The 19,182-nt window shown below is 38.2% G+C and overlaps 1 protein-coding gene across 3 annotated transcripts in view; it reads right to left on the bottom strand.

Annotated features, from left to right (window-relative positions):
- ADAMTSL3 (ADAMTS like 3) overlaps window positions 1–19,182 on the bottom strand; it is a 195,710-nt gene that overhangs the window by 68,903 nt on the left and 107,625 nt on the right. For all 3 annotated transcript variants that reach the window (XM_050903563.1, XM_050903564.1, XM_050903565.1), the window contains exons 7-8: window positions 9,991–10,117; window positions 839–913 (exon numbers count right to left, since the gene is read on the bottom strand). In XM_050903563.1, the coding sequence (XP_050759520.1) occupies window positions 839–913; window positions 9,991–10,117 (202 nt within the window). The remainder of the gene's footprint in view (window positions 1–838; window positions 914–9,990; window positions 10,118–19,182) is intronic.

Raw genomic sequence — 19,182 nt, 5'->3', positions numbered from 1 at the left:
ACAAATAGATGAGCAATTTTCAAATAAAATGCATTTCTGTCTTCTATTTACATATCTCAGAGCAGTAGAAGTCCTTTTGATTTCTATGATCCAGACTAAGTCTTCCACTTTTGCTAATATAAAATTGATCAAAATGTTAAATGAATGGTTTATTTCATTGCTTGGCATGGCACTCCCACTTATCATTGAAACGATTAGTTCTTTATGTAAAGTAGGCCTATGGGTAAAGAAATTACCATAGATACTACCATCAGCCTTATAGAAAATATTAGGAAACAAACATCTAACAGAATAGCAAACTGTTTCTCATAGATGGTATGTAATGACCAAAAGTATTACAAGGAAACAGGACTTGTGTAGTTTATTTTATGTATTTTGTTTATCTTACCTCACCTCACTTTTACCTAGATAACTTTTCCTTGAACGCTGCTCACTGACCAAGTGTGACTTCAGCTGGACTATTTACGCTATCTCAGACTCTTCAACAGAAATCTGGTGCTGGGTTATATGAGTGCTATCAATCCCACACATAACCCTTTGAAAGCAATTTTGACATAATTGTTTGCATGTAGTTTAAGAGTGTACCGTATTTTAGATGTCTTATATAAGAATTACTTGGTTTAAATAAATTTGGAAACCACCAATACGTATATTATTTCTTTTTACTAAGTGGACTTCCAGTGTTCTGTAGGGCTATCTCCAGGCTGGATATTAAAGATGGGAAGAGGAATCAAGGTCATGATCTTACCCATATTCCCAAAGTTTGGATGAGTTCAGATATATGGTTCTGTATTTATCTTCTGCCTATGAATAAATACATAAAACAGCTCAATCATACCAAGGTGTGCTGGTCCTTTTAGGGTAATTCTCACACTGCGACTCCCATGTGGTACAGCAATCACAGTTTCTTCCCCTAGGAAAATTAAAGAACTGTTTTAGAAGTTATCTTGCATCAGGGAATTTGCACATCACGTAACTGGACTGAAAACTGTCAAATGTGTCTAAGAAAATATTTAACAGGTTTCACAAATTTTCTATTAAAAATAATCATATGTTATTTTATTAAGTACAGCATACTGAGTCTGTTTGCTATGCTATGCAACTATTAAGACCTACGAATGGACTTGTAAATCTTTCTTGCTATTGGAAAATTATTTGCTATTAACAAAAACAACCGAAATGTCAGTAGTGTATTAGGAACATATTTACACTCTGTTGTCCTAGTTTTATTTCCTAATCACTGAATTGACATAAGGAATCTGCTAAGTAGTACTTCCCCCTTACAAAAATCTGCAGCTGTTCAGTCTCATTTTGCCCACACCTCATTTCCTGCTGCAGGTCACAACTTTAATAAGTGGCAGGACTTACAGGAAATAAATCATCTACTTAACACTAACCCTTAACCAATTACAGACCAGTTAAGAGCAAATATATATTAGCTATAATGTATACGTTATAACAGAGTGTCTGCATCTAACTTACCATATAAGATCATTCCTTCCAGTAAGAGCCTCAATTTAAAATTAACTATAAACCAAACCAGCCCTGAATAGGACATGTCAATACAAAACAGCTTTTGGCTGCCTGAATGGCCTCTTCACATATAAATGTACAACACACTTACTTCAGTGCATTTTATAAATGCAGAAATTTATTACTTTCCATTTCAAATGTAGGAAATCTGTGATTTGCTCAAGAAAACTGAGTTAACAGTCAAATCAATAGACCAGAGTCCGTCATGCCAACAAGAGCAGTGCTCTCAGACAAGGGTACGCACAGTGCACGACAGGGATATCCATATCCACAAAAGGACAAGAGAAGTGTCCGAGCAACAAAGTACCAACACGCTGTCTCCCATTTCCATCACGGCCCAACTGTAAATCTTCTTTGAGGCAGGACCTGCAAACGTGGGCCCATTGCAGGTACACCCCGCAGAGGGTGCTCTGTTCAGTGATGGCATTAACGTTGATCTAGGGGCTGGTGTAAAGGAAGTTCATTTTTGCAAATTCAAGAAGTAATGTGAGTTGAAGGTCAGTGATACATTGGCTCCAGAATTGCTCATACAATATTTAGAGGAAGAACATTTGTGTTTAGTTTTAACTAAAAAATAGTTGAAGAATGTTTCTTTCCACTTTAAACTGGACCCTTTTATAGTAGATGCTAAATTATCAGCTTCTGGTTTACATCTCCTTAGCATAAGTATGAAATCCTGCCAAATGTTCAGAATACTTCAAGCAAATACTGCAATTATTTTTTCTGAAATAAACACCTTCTTATGTTACAGTTTTTATATCGCCAATTTCTAGGAAGGTCATTTAAATATAACAATTTATTTTGGATGTAATAAAATATGATCTTTATTAATTTCATACTTGGGTATTCCACCAGAGTACAAAATACTACAGTAAGAACAATAACACATTTAAGGAGCCCTGGAAAAAACATTAACTACTGAACCACTTAATATCTTTTTGCATCTTGGTTTTTCATCAGGCAAATTGCTAAAGATAGCCAGAAGGTAGTGGATGTGTATATCTTTAAAGTAAGGAAATAACTACTGAATTCATATGTGCTCTACAGCATTTGAGAGAAAGCAGGTTTGAGGGGCCCATCTGTCCCTACTTGGTCAGGAATTGTATCCTGTCTTGACAACCAACCAGCACTTACAGCACAAAACCTCAAATAAGAGTCTGATTATGACCAGTTCTGAATACATGCAACTGCTGTTTTGAAGTGGAACCAAGGGCACTCTGTGCTGAACAGACGAGGCCCAGATTTGCAGATGTGTAGGACTGCTCCTCTTGAGAACAACCGGGGTCATTCTGCTGTGCTTCCTCCGCCTCCTTACAGCAAGCTCCACTCACCTCGGCAGGCCTTGTTGATCCCTTTTCAGGATGCTTCACATTCCTTTAGCAGTACTACAGACATCCCACCCTCACCAAAGCACTCTCTGATATGGTCCAAAAGTCTCATGGGGGTGCTAAATTTGGTGTTTCTCTGCGGCGGAGACAATATTACCAGAAAGTATTTTATTTGCATTAGAGGAGATGACTAAGTTCACCACCACAGCAATGTTCAACCTCTGCAGCCCCACAGACCTGTCAAGAAATCTGACAGCAGGAGATTTTTGTAACCTGACTGAGATAATTATGACCTAGGGCAGTCTTTCCATGAGATGAAGCAAATTACAGGAAAAAATAAGTGACATTTTTGGAATTCTGAACCGAGACGGGGAATTGGAAGAAAATGGGATGGAGCTGACCTAAGGGACTCTGCGTCCTCCTGAGGACAGCTTTAACTACCCAAGAAACAGTAGTTACAATTGTCCAGGTCTGGCTCCAAAACTATATATTCCAAAGGTCTCCAGTTCTCATGCTTATTACATGAAGCATATAATTCATATTTTAAAGGAACACAAGGTCCTGTAAACCCATTTAGAAATGGTTATGCTGTACATTTCCCGTTAAATCAGTAGGATCCACACTATTAAAAGCCATGAACTCTTATGAAAACATAAAGGGAAATTGCTACCCTGAAATCTATACTTAGAATTTCCAATTATCTTTTTTTCCCCCTTATACTATTTATGTATCTTTGAAAGTTAATTGCTGACCTTTGTCTAAATGTGAAAACAAGTAAGTCCAAAATCATCTGGAACATGCAGAAACACTAGACTGTAAAATCTGATTTGAGAGTCATAAAGCTCACCTTAAAAACTGAGAAACAGGTGAGATAATGTCTCTCTATTCTAACACTGCTTCCGCTGTAGGGATTCCTGAGGGCATGTGGATCATCTTTCTCCAGCACCTGCTTGAAATGGGCTTTCTGCTCTTACCCGGGGACTCTCTCAGCAAATGGGTGTGCACACGACACACAGCACTTGCTGATTAAGCTCCCAAATTGCTTTTACTTTAGATGGCAAGGTTTGATCCTGTTTCTATGGTGTTAATGTGGATTTAGATTTTGGATTTCAATGAGAGCAAGATCAGACTTCCTCCATTGGTAAGACTGGGAGCTAATCCCCAGGATCAAAATAAAGGAGCCACATTCCTGAGCTCAATCCAATTCAGCAGGTTTTATTTATTTTTCCATGTGGGCCATGGTGGACCCATTTACTGTTTCACATATGGGCCAGTTGGGATTTTTCCCTCTCTCCTCTTACAGCAGGGCAGAGGGTTTATTTCAGGCCTATAAAAACTGTTTCTTTCCATGTATTTGCTCGGCACTTATCTGCTGGTCCTCCAGTTCTGATCGAAGTCCTATGTGCTCTCAAAACACAAAGAACAAGTCGAGGAACAACTGCCAGCACAAGGGAATTAAAAAGCTCAAAATGTTTGGAGTCTTATTGCAGTGGTTTCCCTCATCCACTCTAACATGAGGCATAATTTCAGAAGACACTGGAGCTGGGGTATGTGCTGATCTGCCTAATGACAAGAATCTGTGCAAAGCCAAATACGTACTCTTTAAGAGACACCTGAACTAGATAGGTATGTGCTACTGAAAGCAGCAGTTTTATATCCTGACCCTAAAAGTCACATTGCAAAATCTGTATGGGCACATCCTTTCTGTCCTTGAGTCCTTCCCTCTCCAGTCTCACACTCTCCCACTCCTCTGTGCCTCAATCCCTCTGTCCACTGGTCTTATGACTCAAGGCTGCCTCTTCATCTGACAGTGTCACTTCTTTGCATTGTAGAATAATTATTTCTAAGGTGTGGTAACCTGCTTTTGAGACAAACAGTGTGGCCTCAACTCATATTAGTTACATACTTACTTCTTTCTACTTCTGGATACCTCTTCTAAAATTTGTATGCACTGGAGAAAATGTACAAAGACACAGAGTAAGCAGCCCATCAAGAAAATGGATCTCAAGGAAATGCAGTGCAAAATAAATAATGAAATAGCCAATGTTCTTACACAGGAATTTCTCCAAGACAAGAGAGATCAGGAAAGTAAATGAGACAGCTTCATACTACCTGTAACAGCCGCAAGTAAACCAACCAAACTAAATGGATCTGTAAACTGAAATAGTTGGTGCTGAAGACCCAGCATCCACACTATACACATTGCGGTGCTTCACTTTGGACTAACTCTAGTCTGATCCCCATGGACTGCATATTCAGTAGCTGTTGGAGAATATTAGGTGCTTTTCTGGGGCACATCTTCCGGTTTACCTTCATCCAAAAAAATCCAGTTTATGCTCTCCAAGACCACTCTATGATGTGAACTGATGAGCAGTATGTTAGGACCATGATGAAATTTGCTTCAAAAAACATACTCCTTATTGAAACTGAAATGCTGATGTACAGACATTCTATCCCTCCCCCCCACAGTTTTCCTGCCAAAACAGTGCCAATTCCTTCTCCTGGCTCTACATACAATTGATTTTTTCCCTTCCTCTCCAAGTGTTTCTGACTATCTCCCACCCCAGATTCCTTACTTAATCTCAGTCTTCTGCTCTTCTTCTTTTTCCTTGACCCAATGTATCTGTACAGCCAGTCCTAGGCCCTCCTCCCACCTTCTCATATGTGTCTTTCCTTCACTGTATGAACTGATGTCAGATTTTTCTGTTCAGCTAGTCTCCTCTTTCCCTCTCCTCATGGGATCTCATCACCCCCAGTCATAAGTCAGAAGCTCAGGAGAGTCAGAAGCTCTCCACAAAAACTCTTCTGTAATGCCTGAATGTGGGGTAGGAGGCATCATAGAGTTCATCCTACGGTACCCATTCTACACTGCAGCAAAGTAGAAAGCAAGAGCAACCTCAAGGACACTTTTTAATAGCTTAGCTCTGGAAGAGCAACATGTTAATTTATTCTAAGGAGATTGCACACATATGATCTGTTTGCAGTTAGGACATGTTACAAGCTGGAGAACACTTAAAGGACAAGTTTTAAGAAATGTCAGCTGTTAACATCCAAGAAGCCTCTACAGAGCCTGAAGGAAAAGGGTTGGGGTTTTTTTGAAGGGTTGTAGTAAAATATGTGTTGATGTTCACAGATATTGCAAAAGACTTGTCCATGACCAGAAGACCACTGCCTGCCAAATTTCGAATCCCTGATCTGTGATCAAGTCCAGCAATGGGGGATGTTAAGACATATTAAAGAAAAGGTTTCAGGAATGTTTTGACAGTGGGAAACAACATGTTTTTCTCTGCTGTATCCTTGGAATACGCCGAGTTGTTTTGGCTGAATTTTCTCCAAAACTTTCAGCATCTGGCATGGAAAGTTTCTGACCCAACTGTTGAATTTTGGCAAAAAAAATCATTCGTATCAAGTGAAGTATCAGGCAACCTTGACAATGGGGGTTACCAGCTCCATGTATATTGATTTCAAAGAAGGGAAAAGATGCAAGGTAGCAAGTTGTCACAAAACCGAGCCAGCTGATGATACTGAACAGGGAGCCTTGCAGAAGGCCTCTGTTTAGACAAATGACCAAAGTGAAATTAGGTTTTTGGTTAAGCGTGCTTGGGGATGATGATGTACAAACATGTGACAATAAGTGACCAATGGTAAATTACATAAGTGCTATAGGAAATAAAATGCACGGCAAGAAGAAATTCAAAGTTACAAAGCTATTGACATTGAAACCTTTTGTAGGAAGCTTTCAGCAAAAAGTTAAGAAAGGTAAAACTTGCAAGTATCAAACAGTTTGAGAAACAAATAAGACCAGATTAGGACAAGTCTGTGCCTTCAGCTTCCCTCCCTGTTAATTTCAGAACCAGCATCTTTTCTTCTTCCTTGGTATCAGAACCAGAACACTTTCCTACCATTTCTTGCCAATAATGGTGCAGAAAGCAGACATCTGGGCCCAATCCTACAATTTTTCCATGTGCACGAAGTGCAGTGGAGTTAATGGGAGTTCCATGCATATAGTACTAGAAACATCAGGCCCACGATATCTCATTTCCCAACGGGACGGTACATTTTACAACCTATTACACTTTTTGTTTGAATATCATTAGTCAAACCTTTAATCATTTTACCAGAATGTTAGAATCTGGCTTGCTGGCAGAAGTCTACCTTACTTTGTCTTTCAAAGGCAATTAAGTGTTAGTGGAAAAAATAAAGAACTTTTGAAATGACAGTTCGTTTCATATTTGCAAAACAGTAAGCTTTCTTTCAGTGCTGTTTAGCTTTCCGATCAAAGGCATTCATTTTACATAAAAACATATAAAAAAGATAATAAAACAAAGGGAGTCCTTTATGAGAAATCATTTGCTATCAATGCCTAAATTTCTTTTTTTAAAATAAGGACCGAGATAACCAGGCACTTTTATTTTCCCCTATGTCTCCTGGTTTTTTTCCGTAATAAAATCTTTGGCTCTTGCTTTCCTTCCAATTCTTTAATTTGCCTCATTGCGCAATAAAATTTACGTCCTGCTTACAACCTTACAAGCTCCCTCTTAAGTACATGTCTGTCATGCGTCGATATATTACTTCTTAACACTAGTTCTGAAAGCTTCCAAATGACTATTTGGAAGATATTGTGTCTCCCTTCACTGATACATTAGCACAAAGAAAGCACGGCTTTATTTCCACATTTCATTCACACAGAGGATGATTATATGGAACTGCTTCCATAGTGTTGAACAACTGGACCCAAAAAAGATTTTGACACTGTCACAAAACCAAGAAAAATCATTAGAAGTTCTGATTTTAGTAGCATGTGTACTGTTTTGCTCATGTGAACTGTAATTCATTCATATAATCTAGCTTACTGCAGTGGAACATAAAACCAGAACTTGGCATAACTGACATCTTTCCCCAGAATAGTCTTTCTTCATCTTTAATTTTAAAGAACTCTTCAAGAGCCACCAAATTATGAGAGAGAAAACAATGAACCACGGGTGTTCTTCATAACCTGGTCAAGGCAATGGGAGACCGTCCACCAAGTGATGTCAGCTGTAGTCAGCTCTTACCTGTGCCATGATACCACAAGTGAAATAAATATTTTCTGTTGCAAAATGACAGTTTCAAAACCAGATCCCTTTTACCACTTTGTCTTTACTGTACTTACATACTAAGCAGCAATTAAATGTGAATCTTTTTATTTCTCTTATCATGAACTACCCAACTAGATTTGCCAATCCAAAAAGTTTAGTTTGGGTTGCCTTAGAACTAGCTAGGGTGTCCCCAGGAATTGTCCTTCTCCAGGATAATCTCTGTTGCTGTAAAACTGGAATAGACAATGCAATTTCTTTCTGTTCCAGCTGACCTCCACATCAGAAAGGGGAAGAGATATTTTGTGTATATATATCCCTATATATCTATATCTATCTATCGACACAAAACAAATACAACTTGGTAATACTACAAAAATATTATCCAGTCCTTACTGCTTTAGAGGTGCTTGCTCTGTGCTGACCAGAAGGTGAGCATTTGATATGACAAAGTAAACAAAAAGTGGCCCTCCATGAAAACTCTTTTTCAGCTCATTGTAAACTTTCAAGACATATGCCCAGTGTTTCAGTGTAACTTTATAAATTAGCGAACTACATTCTCCCATCCACGAAAAAGGCCTCTAGTAAAGGCAAGGCAAAACCTGACACTGACAGCCCATCCAGTAGGTAAAAAAAGGCTCTTTGACTTGTGCAAAACTATCCTGTGACTTTAAAAGATGCTGCCACAAAAATATTCACTTTTTAATTTAGATTACCTTTGTTATACATATGTATTGAATTACAGAATTATGCACCTGCAGAGCATAAGATAACCTAACATGAAACCTTGTAGATAAATACAAATAATCACACTGCAAGGTAACAAGCATTAAGATAACATACATTGCACTTCAAGTTACATCCACATTGAAGCATACTGCAAGCAGTGGCATTAAAAAAAACCATGCAAATATTTACATGTACTGCAATAAGAATTAAGCATGATTCAATATACAACAGCTCTTTCAAAATCAGGGCACAAGTGAAATCTTTGCAGGCTGAACTACAACAGTACTAAAATATATGCAGCTGTCAAAGGCAGGTGCTTCATCCATTTAAAAAAAAATACTTGCTTGAATTTGAACTTTGAGTATTGACTTTACTCTAAGAGCACCAGATCATCACCCTTGCATCTTGTGGCTCTGCAGGAAGGTAACAAACTCCAAAGGCTCCATCTCCATGTGACAAATGCACGTGACAAATGCACATTGTGAGTTCAGAAACAGAAAAAAATAGATGTGAGGCAACTATCTCACATGATAAACACATGGGACATATGCCGTGAGATTACAAGGAGCATCATCTGTGAGGGTGGAAAGCACAAGTGTCAGAGGCGAGCCTCGATGTGACAAACCTTGCCTGGATATCAGAATAGCCAGACTCTTAAGACTCTAGTAAAGGGTTTCATTCTGATACCCCTCCTCTCTTATATTTTCAATACTACTGAGACGTACAGAGTTACTCACAGTAGGATGTTAATTATTTTGAGAAAGAATGGCAAAATTTGAGCCAAACACACAAAAAAAGAGAAGAAAGCATTATTCCCTTTCACCTTGTGCCTTTTGTACCATACAAGTAGTTAACTTGCCTCTGAAGTTCAACTGTCTTTAGACACTTTAAAAAAAACAAAAAAAAAAAAAGAAAGAAAGTTAAGTTGAAAACCAGGCACTTTCAATCACGGGCCACAATTTCCATAAAAACATCTATAAGATGTTTCCATGATTTAAAAACATTGCTGCAGCATCACATATATTGCAACATGAGGATACCCTCTAAAATAAGATGTGCATCTTGATGGTTATTCCTGATAGAATGAATTGAGTAGCTCTATAAAAAAATGCATATCTCAAATTCTTTCCTAGCTATACCCTAATGTGTGGTATCCCTCATGGAATTTCAATAGACTAATGTAGCACAGACTTTAGAATAAGTAGCTTTGGAAAACTGCAAACAAGTATATAGTTAAAAGGTCAACACTCTGCAGTATGTATGTTAATATACAAGCAGAAAACATAGTCAAGGATAAATTACCATAGGATCAATTTGCAACCTACTTTTTTCTGGTGAGACATGTGCCTTAGCTTGTCCCCTCACAAGCCTGCATGTTGAACCATCTCCTGCACAGATTCCACAGTTGTCTTCCTTGGCATTGCTCCCAAGTTGTCGATCACAGCCGACTGCCTGCCAACATCAACACCACAGTCAGAAGGAGGGCAAAGCTGTAGTAGACATGCTCAGGTTTCTGGAATTTTATTTATTATGTTATCCTTTTGATTTTATGAGCTGGCCTCATTCTATCAAAGCATATCTTGCTATTTAGGATTCTAAAAGCACACTGTCATTTCCATGATTTTAATGATGAACCACAACAACTGATATATTAAGCTATTCAAGCATAGGAAGTACGTGAATCAGTTTCCCACTACTTATGTGAATGAATACCATTGAGCGTTATTCTTTCCAACACAAGGGACAACTATGTTATTTATAATTTGTTTTTCATCACCTGTTTAATTATGTCTGAGAAAGGATTAATGCAATGAAATAACCCAAGTTAAACATTTAAAGGGCACTCAGCCTTCAGCTTCACAAACAAGCAGCTGTGGGTAGTGCTCATAATCTAGTGTCCTGGCCATTCAAAATTTAACCGGCATTCATGGAGATCTCCTATTTGCCATTTACATCAATGTCAATCACATATACATTTGCTAACCAGGTTTTAAAACACTTGGATGATTGAGTTCTCACCTTTTGATTTTTTTGTTTCTGAATATAAGACCCGATCTATAAAACTTTCCAACGATTATTATAAAAACATCCAAACTTAAACACTGCCAAAAATTCCAAAAGGAAAGTTTTTTAAAAACTGTCAACTGAAAACTCTCCAAGCTATAATGAAAACATTTTGCTGGGTTTTCCTTTCTCTTCGTATCAGTCACCCTACAAGAAGCATGGGAGTGAGAATGGGAAGACAAAGAAGAATAGACAACATCGACTAAAAGCACCTTCCTGCTGAAAGGGAGATAAATATTTGGTCTCACCTATCTTACCCTTCACCATTTCATAGAAGAAATTTGCAGGGAGTACCAAATGCTGAACAATGTGGTAAAAAGCTAATCTGCAACTTCAAGTTTTCTCAAGTCAGCCTAGACGCCTCTTATATCCACACATCCCTGAGAAGTGCAGCTAATTCGTCATGGACACATATATTTAACCAAACTTCAAACTGACAAACGGATAGAAAGCACTCTGGAAATTCACAGTTAAAAGCAGTGCTAGAATTCTGAAATTGGCCAGCACACTCCTCTTCCTATATAATAATGCTTGGAAGGGGCAGTCTTAGCTGCCAAGATCCACTGCATCTGTGCTATGCCAGAACTGACACACGATCCCCTTGGAGAGGTGAGGACTGAGTCTGCATGTAAGAGGCAGGGTTGGGTCTTCCAGTCTGAGTTAACACACACACAGACACACACACCACACAAATCATGCGCATCCACTGCCAAACATGGAGAAATGTAATCTTGAAGTTTCATGTGTCTATAGAAAAGACAGCAAAGCAGTCCCACCTCCCACCCCTGCCCCTTTCCCTTATTTTCCCAATTCCCTACATCCTGCATTCTTGTAAGAGGAGGGCATTATGGAGGACAGTTTATGATACTTCAGTTGAGAGATATGCTGCACTGAATGGCATCTCCTTACTAAAGGGTTCAGATTTACTATAGAATTCTACATTAGCAGCAGGATTTTTTTTTATTCCTGCAACTGAAGGAGACCCTCATCCTATGTAGTCCAGCAAAGAATTAATTTTAAAAAGAAGCAGCTTAACTGAAATGATTTAATGTTAGTGTTAAGTGTTAACAAAAACTTAGTTGTAAAAATGAAACAAATTAACACACGTGTGTGAAATCAGACCACCTCAGAACAGGTGCTTATTTACTACACAGAAGCTATGTGGGAACACTATACTATAATTTAGGATTGGATTAAATATTAAAATGTTTTCACTTGAAGATCTTTTTTAACGTTAGCTCTGGGTTCATCACTGACATCCGGAAAATACCAAAAAGATTGTAAACAAATTACTCTAAACAAGCTTATCTTCCCATTTTATCATCAATTAGCATTGAGAAATGAATGAAAACACCACCATTTCAGAAACAGAAACTGGGCCGCTGTGTGAATCAGAAAGCAGATAAAATTTCAAGGGATGTAATAATACAGTGCTCAACACATTGGCCTGAGACTTGACAACTCTCTCTCAATTCCCAGCTCCACAACAGACTTTCCTTTTGACCTTTGAAAACTTCCCGTGCTTTTTGATTCCAATCTGTGAAAGGGGTATAACTGCAATTCCCCACCTCACAGGGACACTGCAAGAATAAATCTCCTAAAGATTCTGAAACATTCAGATGGTGCAATGATGGGGACCATACCAGTAGTCGATAGAGTCTATATTTCTCTCGGGTGGACTTTTAATGTATTTATTGCTCTCCACTGCTTCTTCTGCTCTTATTCACATAAAGATACTACTAGCACATGGAGGCAAATTGTTAGAACTACTGCAAATGTAATCTCTCCCCAGATCTCAGAAACACATTTCCATTTCATAGTGTAATCTCATTTTCTAAATATTAAGAATCCGTTTATTCACTCATCAATTAATTCTCAAAGGAAAAATTAAGCTGCACATTGTGATACTCTGTGTGAGAAATTGTTTTAAAAAATAGTTTTATTAGTTTAAGCTGTTGTGTGTTTGTCGGCTACAGATCCTGCAAGCCTTTGGTGGGAGGAGGATACTGAGCAAGCAGAGTACTCGCAAGACGAGCCCATTAAAGCCCAACATGATAATAATAAACATATATACTGAGCTATTACACACAGTCACTATGAAAACAAACTCTCATTGCATATAACAAAAATTATACAACTGTGCAAACACAAGGCACTATTGTGTCCGACATGGAACGTAAGAAAAAAGATAATCAGCACAGCAGCATACTTTAGAGGACTGTTTCATATAGTATTATTGCTTATTTTTTAATAATACACAAATGCCACAGAAATAAAACAGGAGTGCTAGCTGCAAGGGACTTGGACATGGGAAAAGCTTTACGGCTCCCCTGCCAGCAAAGGTGGTATCCTTCCGAGATTATGTTTATATCAAATTTTATGAATATGAGTATCAAGCAATGATATCCTGGAACACAATTTAGAAAGTAACTCAAATTAGTATCACAATTTAGGCCTGAAATGAGCACAGAATTTCAGATTTTGTTTAACATGCACTCAAAAATCCTGCAGATTTTAATGTAACAAGCCTCAAATTTAGAGCTAATTCAACAAGTGTCGCTACCCTGGGATCTTAACAAGTGAACACTAGGGTGGGGTGAGCAACACTAGGATGGGGTGTATTTCAAACCTGAGCGTCTAGAGTTAGCCTTTTGTAAAACCTGGATAGGAAGCAGTATTTCTCAGGCAAGCTGGACAGCCATGGATCTCACCAAAATACCAGGAAGCTGCAAGGTATAGCTTTGGAAATCAGGCCTCGAACACATATGGTATTTTGACACCAAACATTATGAATTTAAGGTATTCATATTTTAGCCAATAACTATTAGAAAAACACAGTGTTTGATGAAACATTTTGAAGAGAGTACATGTGTATTTGCAAGCAAAGCTGCAATAAGGACAAGAAAATGATATACTGCAGCAGCCTGCCTGAGTTCACACACCATCTCAGCAAGCCAAAGAGGTCTGATGATTTTCACGATTAAGGCATTTGTTAGGGTTAATTTACCCCACATTGCTTGCTGTTTACAGAGCAAAGGGATCAGCTATAAATAATACAGGCAGATTGGGAAAACATCTGCAGGCTTTTAGGGCACAGTCAGGAATAATTATATTAGATGATTTTAACATAGGCCGCATAAATGAAACAAGTGATAACACAAACTGTGTAATGGAAGGATTGGGACCCTGTCAATTTAAGAAACCTGCAATCATAAATATCATCATTCAAAAAAATGATACAAGTATTGTAATGACTAGGTTGTAAGTGAGCTCCTCAGACAGCAGGGAGAATATTGACCAATATGTAACAAAATGAATAATAAGTAGAGATTTAATATAAAAAGGGTACTGAGGAAATGGCTACTTTGTGTATTTAATAAATTGTCCATGATGGGGTATCTATGAATTTGGATATGGCGGGATTATTTTCAGAAACAGGTGTCTGATCCACTACTGTTTTGGACAGAACCTGAATATGTTATTTGTCCGTGTTCTTCCAAAGAAAAAAATAGAAATATGAAAACAAATAATACTATTTTGTCACAAGCAGCTGGGACAGAAAGCATCTGATTAAGCCGTGAACAGAAATGCTTATCTGCTTCAACAAACTTCTAAACTAAATGTTAGTATGCCAGTGCTATTGTGAAAGACAACACTGAAGGGTGTTAAATATTTTGTAGCATGCTTAGAATAGTTCATGTAGGTTCAGAAAGGCAAAGGAAGAGCAAAAGGTCAGGGTATAAAATATAGTAATACAGATGAAAGAGAAAAGTGAAATCACTGCTGATATGTTAGAGGTGACTATGGAACTTTACAAATATTTTTGCAAACATGAATCCAAAAACCACTCAGAAGCTCCCACAGCTGTTTCTTTAGCTCTTATTCACTTAGTAGGGTTTTAGCTGAGGAATTAGACTTAAACAAAGAAATTAATATAGCATATTAATTTTGATTTGTGAAGGTCAAAGTATAATCTGTTAAATTCAAGGATCTTCCTTTCTTAAGGAGATGTTTATAATTAACTATGATGAGAAAATGGACAGGACTGCAAGGTGACAAATTTTTAACTAAGATTCCAATATGGCAAAAAAAGCACTGCAGAGAAAAACCCGGCAAATCCCAAACCCCCGTCAGAGTCTTCTCTTAATAAACATAAATACAAACACAGACTTGAATTGCCAATGCAGAGCCCAATGCAGGATCAGGTTTTGAAATTTCAACTTTTGCTTGTTAGACCATTGCTTTAGACCTCCTTAGCTGCGTTATTCCCTCAACTGACCACTCACCTCCAGCTGCAGGCGCTCTCTTTCGAAATAGCCACAACACCATTTTTCATAGAAAACAATCCACAGAGGAGAGTTGTCAGTTATGAAAATGTTATATGTCAATTATAAAAACATATTTCTGGGATGCTAATGACTCAAGATGATATACTTCAAATAAAGAACCTGAAGATATACCTATGCTCTACCAAAGAAGAATACTTATCTGAAACATGAGTAAAACCAGAGATCTGTGCATAAAAAGCACCATTTAAGTGTTAAGTGTCATTATTACTATCAAAAGCATGAAATTATATACAGCAATAGATATAATTATATACCATATTTCTCTTCAGAAAGGGGCTCCCCCCCTTCTATGGTCCTCTGGAGCCAGAGATCCAGGTACAGCCAGAAAAAACAAACATACTGAGTTCTCCTAATAGAAGTGGCCACAAAAGAATAAATCACTGCTGGTTTTATTTGTGACAGATGCATAAATTCTATGAAACATTAAGACTGAAGTTGCACTAGTGCCATTCTTTACCTACCTACTGTGTCTTAGACTAAGCTCTTTAGCAGACAGACCATTTAAATATTCAGCAAGGTATAAGTTAAATACTATATCATTTTCCACTTTGACTAATAAATTTTTGATTGATATAGACTCTAGTTTATCACCAATTCCATTAAAATGATAAGTTAAGTTATGTTTTTCAGTGTTCTACGTTTACTCGAGGGACTGGCAGCTCAGTGTCAGGGAGTGATGCCCTTTATTAATGTGATTTCGTTTAATAAAATAAAAATAGAAAATCAATTCAACAACATCTCAATATGACATAATTACCGTCCTTCTAGGGTTGCTGGGCAAACCCCACGATGCTTGGGGAAATCCAGATGAAGGCTACTCTGAGTAGATTCACATTTGTGTGCTTTCATTGGCCTGGCCGTTTCAAAGGATGCACAACCATGTGTACTCAAGAAAAGACTGCCAGTGGGATTTTAACGCAAACATATAGGTGGCATTTAGTCAAATTCAGCTGAAGCAGAAAACCCAGCAAATAATTTAAGGGGCAGTGCCCAATGTGCTTAAAATGTAAAAGAAACAGTACATTTCTCCTGAGTAAGGAACTGCACTGCAGAATGCGCAAATGGAGATGATAATTATACTTGTTCACAAGAATGTGATAGAGTTATTATACAGGAGATCCTTTTCCTCAAGGGCTGAACAGTCTGTAATTATCCCAGTACATTTGGCCCAGTAGTTTTTGTTTTAAAATTGGCTAGCAACAGATCCATTACAGCAATATCTCAGTAAACGAATCCTGTATTGGTTGGACGACTGAAGGGTGACAAAGACTTTGTGGATTAGGGGCAATTGGGTTTTCTCTGCCTATGAAATTTGTCAAGATGTGAAAAATATAGAATAAAAGTAGACTATGACACCAAACAGATCCAATAAATTGACGTGACTGCCCTGCCACCAGGATAGCAGTACTTGTGTTGTTATAACCAAACTATTTATTTCGGTCTTACAAGAGATCAGAACTAAGATAAAAATGGAACAAAAACATCTACATGCTTTTAAAGGTTATCAGCATTGCACAAAATACAAGATAACCTCAGAATTATTTCTGGCAAAAATATCTTCTCCAAGTCTTGCGACTTGGCTAAGAAAGGACACGTTTTATTTCAACATTTACTAGTAAAAGAAGAAAACAGTGAAAAAGCCTTACATGCTCAAAAGGATAAATCTCTATTGCAGTTTATTAGAATCACTCTCAATAGGGAAAATTAAAATCCTCAGGGTCTTGGTCAGAGAAAAAGGATTTCTATTTCTACAAACACAGACACACCACAAAATCCAAAACTCAGAGAAATTAAGACTGTATTTTACTGCACAGTCACATGTGCAGTGTTACAGCACACAGATCTTATTGCATCAATGTCAGCTATTTGCTGTATTTTCTCCTGCTCTGCTTGACTTAGCATAGAATCACAGTACAGGCAGACGTTAGGAATGTCTGCATCCACACAACAAATAATTAATTTTAAATATGGCTATGGGAATTTATGGTAATAAAAACATGAGTATAAAACCTGTCATGTGAAAATTCTGCTCTGTCTTAGTCAATATTTTCCATGTATCTTTGCCCTGCTCGAAAACCCTGCTGTCACTCAAAGCCCGTCTATTCATTTACTTTGTAATCTCTGCTCACATCCTTTGCTTTGTGATAACTTCAGCCTGCACTTTATTTCTACAGAGATAAAATATGTTCCTGGAGAGAATATAAAGAAAAAACTCCCACTGTCTCTTTCCCATGCTCATCATCTACAAGTAATTGATTCTGACAAGCAGAGGGAGAGATACCAGACTATCCCTCCAATTAGGAAAGTCACTTCCCTTTTTTTTTTTTTTTTTAATTACTTTTAAAAGTAGTGTGGAATATTAGCTTTCAAGCACCACTTTCAAACTCTGGCTTATCCTCATTGAAGATTTAACTTGGTCTGAGACATGATTTTGTCCTCACATGGTCCTGTCTTATAACTCTTCAGTTATGTCTAAGCTCAGCCTCACAAAGGCCTGATTGTGGCACAGGGTCTCACATCTCTGCAATCGAGCCAGTGCAGGTCAGTAGCAGCCCAGACAAGCTGACACGGGCTTCAGCATATGTTAATAAATAGAATACAGCCCCTTCAGGGACCTGGAGTATGTACTCTGATTAACAGCGAATGTCCCAGCCCATCGCTTCACAGCAAATGAAGCAGCAATCCCAGTTGCCAAGCTGAACGGGTATTAGTGGTGGTGGGAGTAAGAAAATTTCCTCTGTGTAAGGATTTTCAGTTGTTCACAGATGAGAGAGCAGAGAGTAAAGGCAAAGTGTGTCAAAATGCAAACCTCAGAACAGAGGTATAAAATAAGTCAGAATGATGGGCACAAGGAGACACACCATGATGTTCAAATTCCCCAGCCACCCATACAGAGGAAAAGAATGTAAAGTAATAAAAAAACCAGAAGATAAAAAAATACAGTGCATAAAATTCATTGCATACTAAAGGGCTCCTAAAAAGACTTCCCACATATTTCTGCAAACATTTTATATCTGAAGGCAAGAGGCTAAAGAGTGTTGCGCAGTTCTGTAAATCCATTTCCATCAAATAAAACAAAGTGTTTCCAAAACATTTAACTCTTACTACAGGATCTGTCACATGCTAGAGCACCTAAGAGATTATAGGACCACCCAGTAAGGGAGCAAGTACCCTTTCCCACATGGTCTCCATTTTAAAAAATACACATACACATGCTCAGAGGATAGGGGACAAACTCCCATTGGGCTTCTTGTTTGTGAGAATGCTTTCAAAAAAGAAATCAATATATGGAATCAGATTACTTTGCTGCTTTTCCGGCTGGGTCCAGCCAAGTCTGCCTTGCCATAAGAAGGTGAAGTTAGCACTGGGGGATTTGAAGGTTTCTAAGGCTCTAGTTCAAAACACCCAAATCGTGAGTTTTTCTGCTGTCACTGCTCGCATGCTTTAGGACCTTGCTAGGCTGGGAAGTAAAATTGCATTTGTACAAAGCTCACTAAAACAAAACTTGGCAGAGAGAATCACTCAGGAAAAAAGAAATATAGATAAGAAACCGGAGATCAGAAGAAATCCACTACTTATCTGACAAGAAAGGATAAACTTAGACAGTAAGAAATCCCTATAGGGAGTATTTCTCCATGAGAAACAGTAGGAGGGAGAATAAGACAAGATCTGAACAGATACATCAGTTTCTAGCAGCAGTAGACAGCTGCAAAATAAAAACAAGTGATTCCAAAAGACCTTTTCAGTGTCTGAGAGTATCCTATTATTACCTGCAGTAAAAGCATGCCTCTGAGTTGCCAATAATGTTATCACAAAGGAACCACTATACCGAGGTGGATTGTGACATTAAAAGTGGTGCAAGTGCAGCCCTTGGAGGGTGGCTACATGATCTGCTGGCTTGGGCAGGGCCGAGCGCCTCCGTTGGGTGAGGAAACCAAGCCACTGAGGCTACGGAGGGCGATGCTGACAGGTTACGTAGGATGCGGTAACTCCGGCTCAGCACGGCCCCATCCTTCAGTGGGACTTCTGGAGAGCCACCAACATTTCCCAGCTGAATTGCAGCTGGAGCTCCTCACTCTCCTCAGTTTTATGACATATGTCACA

This window comes from Gymnogyps californianus, chromosome 11, assembly GCF_018139145.2.
Source record: "Gymnogyps californianus isolate 813 chromosome 11, ASM1813914v2, whole genome shotgun sequence".
Taxonomy (NCBI): Eukaryota; Metazoa; Chordata; class Aves; order Accipitriformes; family Cathartidae; genus Gymnogyps; species Gymnogyps californianus.
The sequence above is the reverse complement of the archived record's forward strand: the minus strand, read 5'-3'. Positions and strand labels throughout refer to the sequence as shown.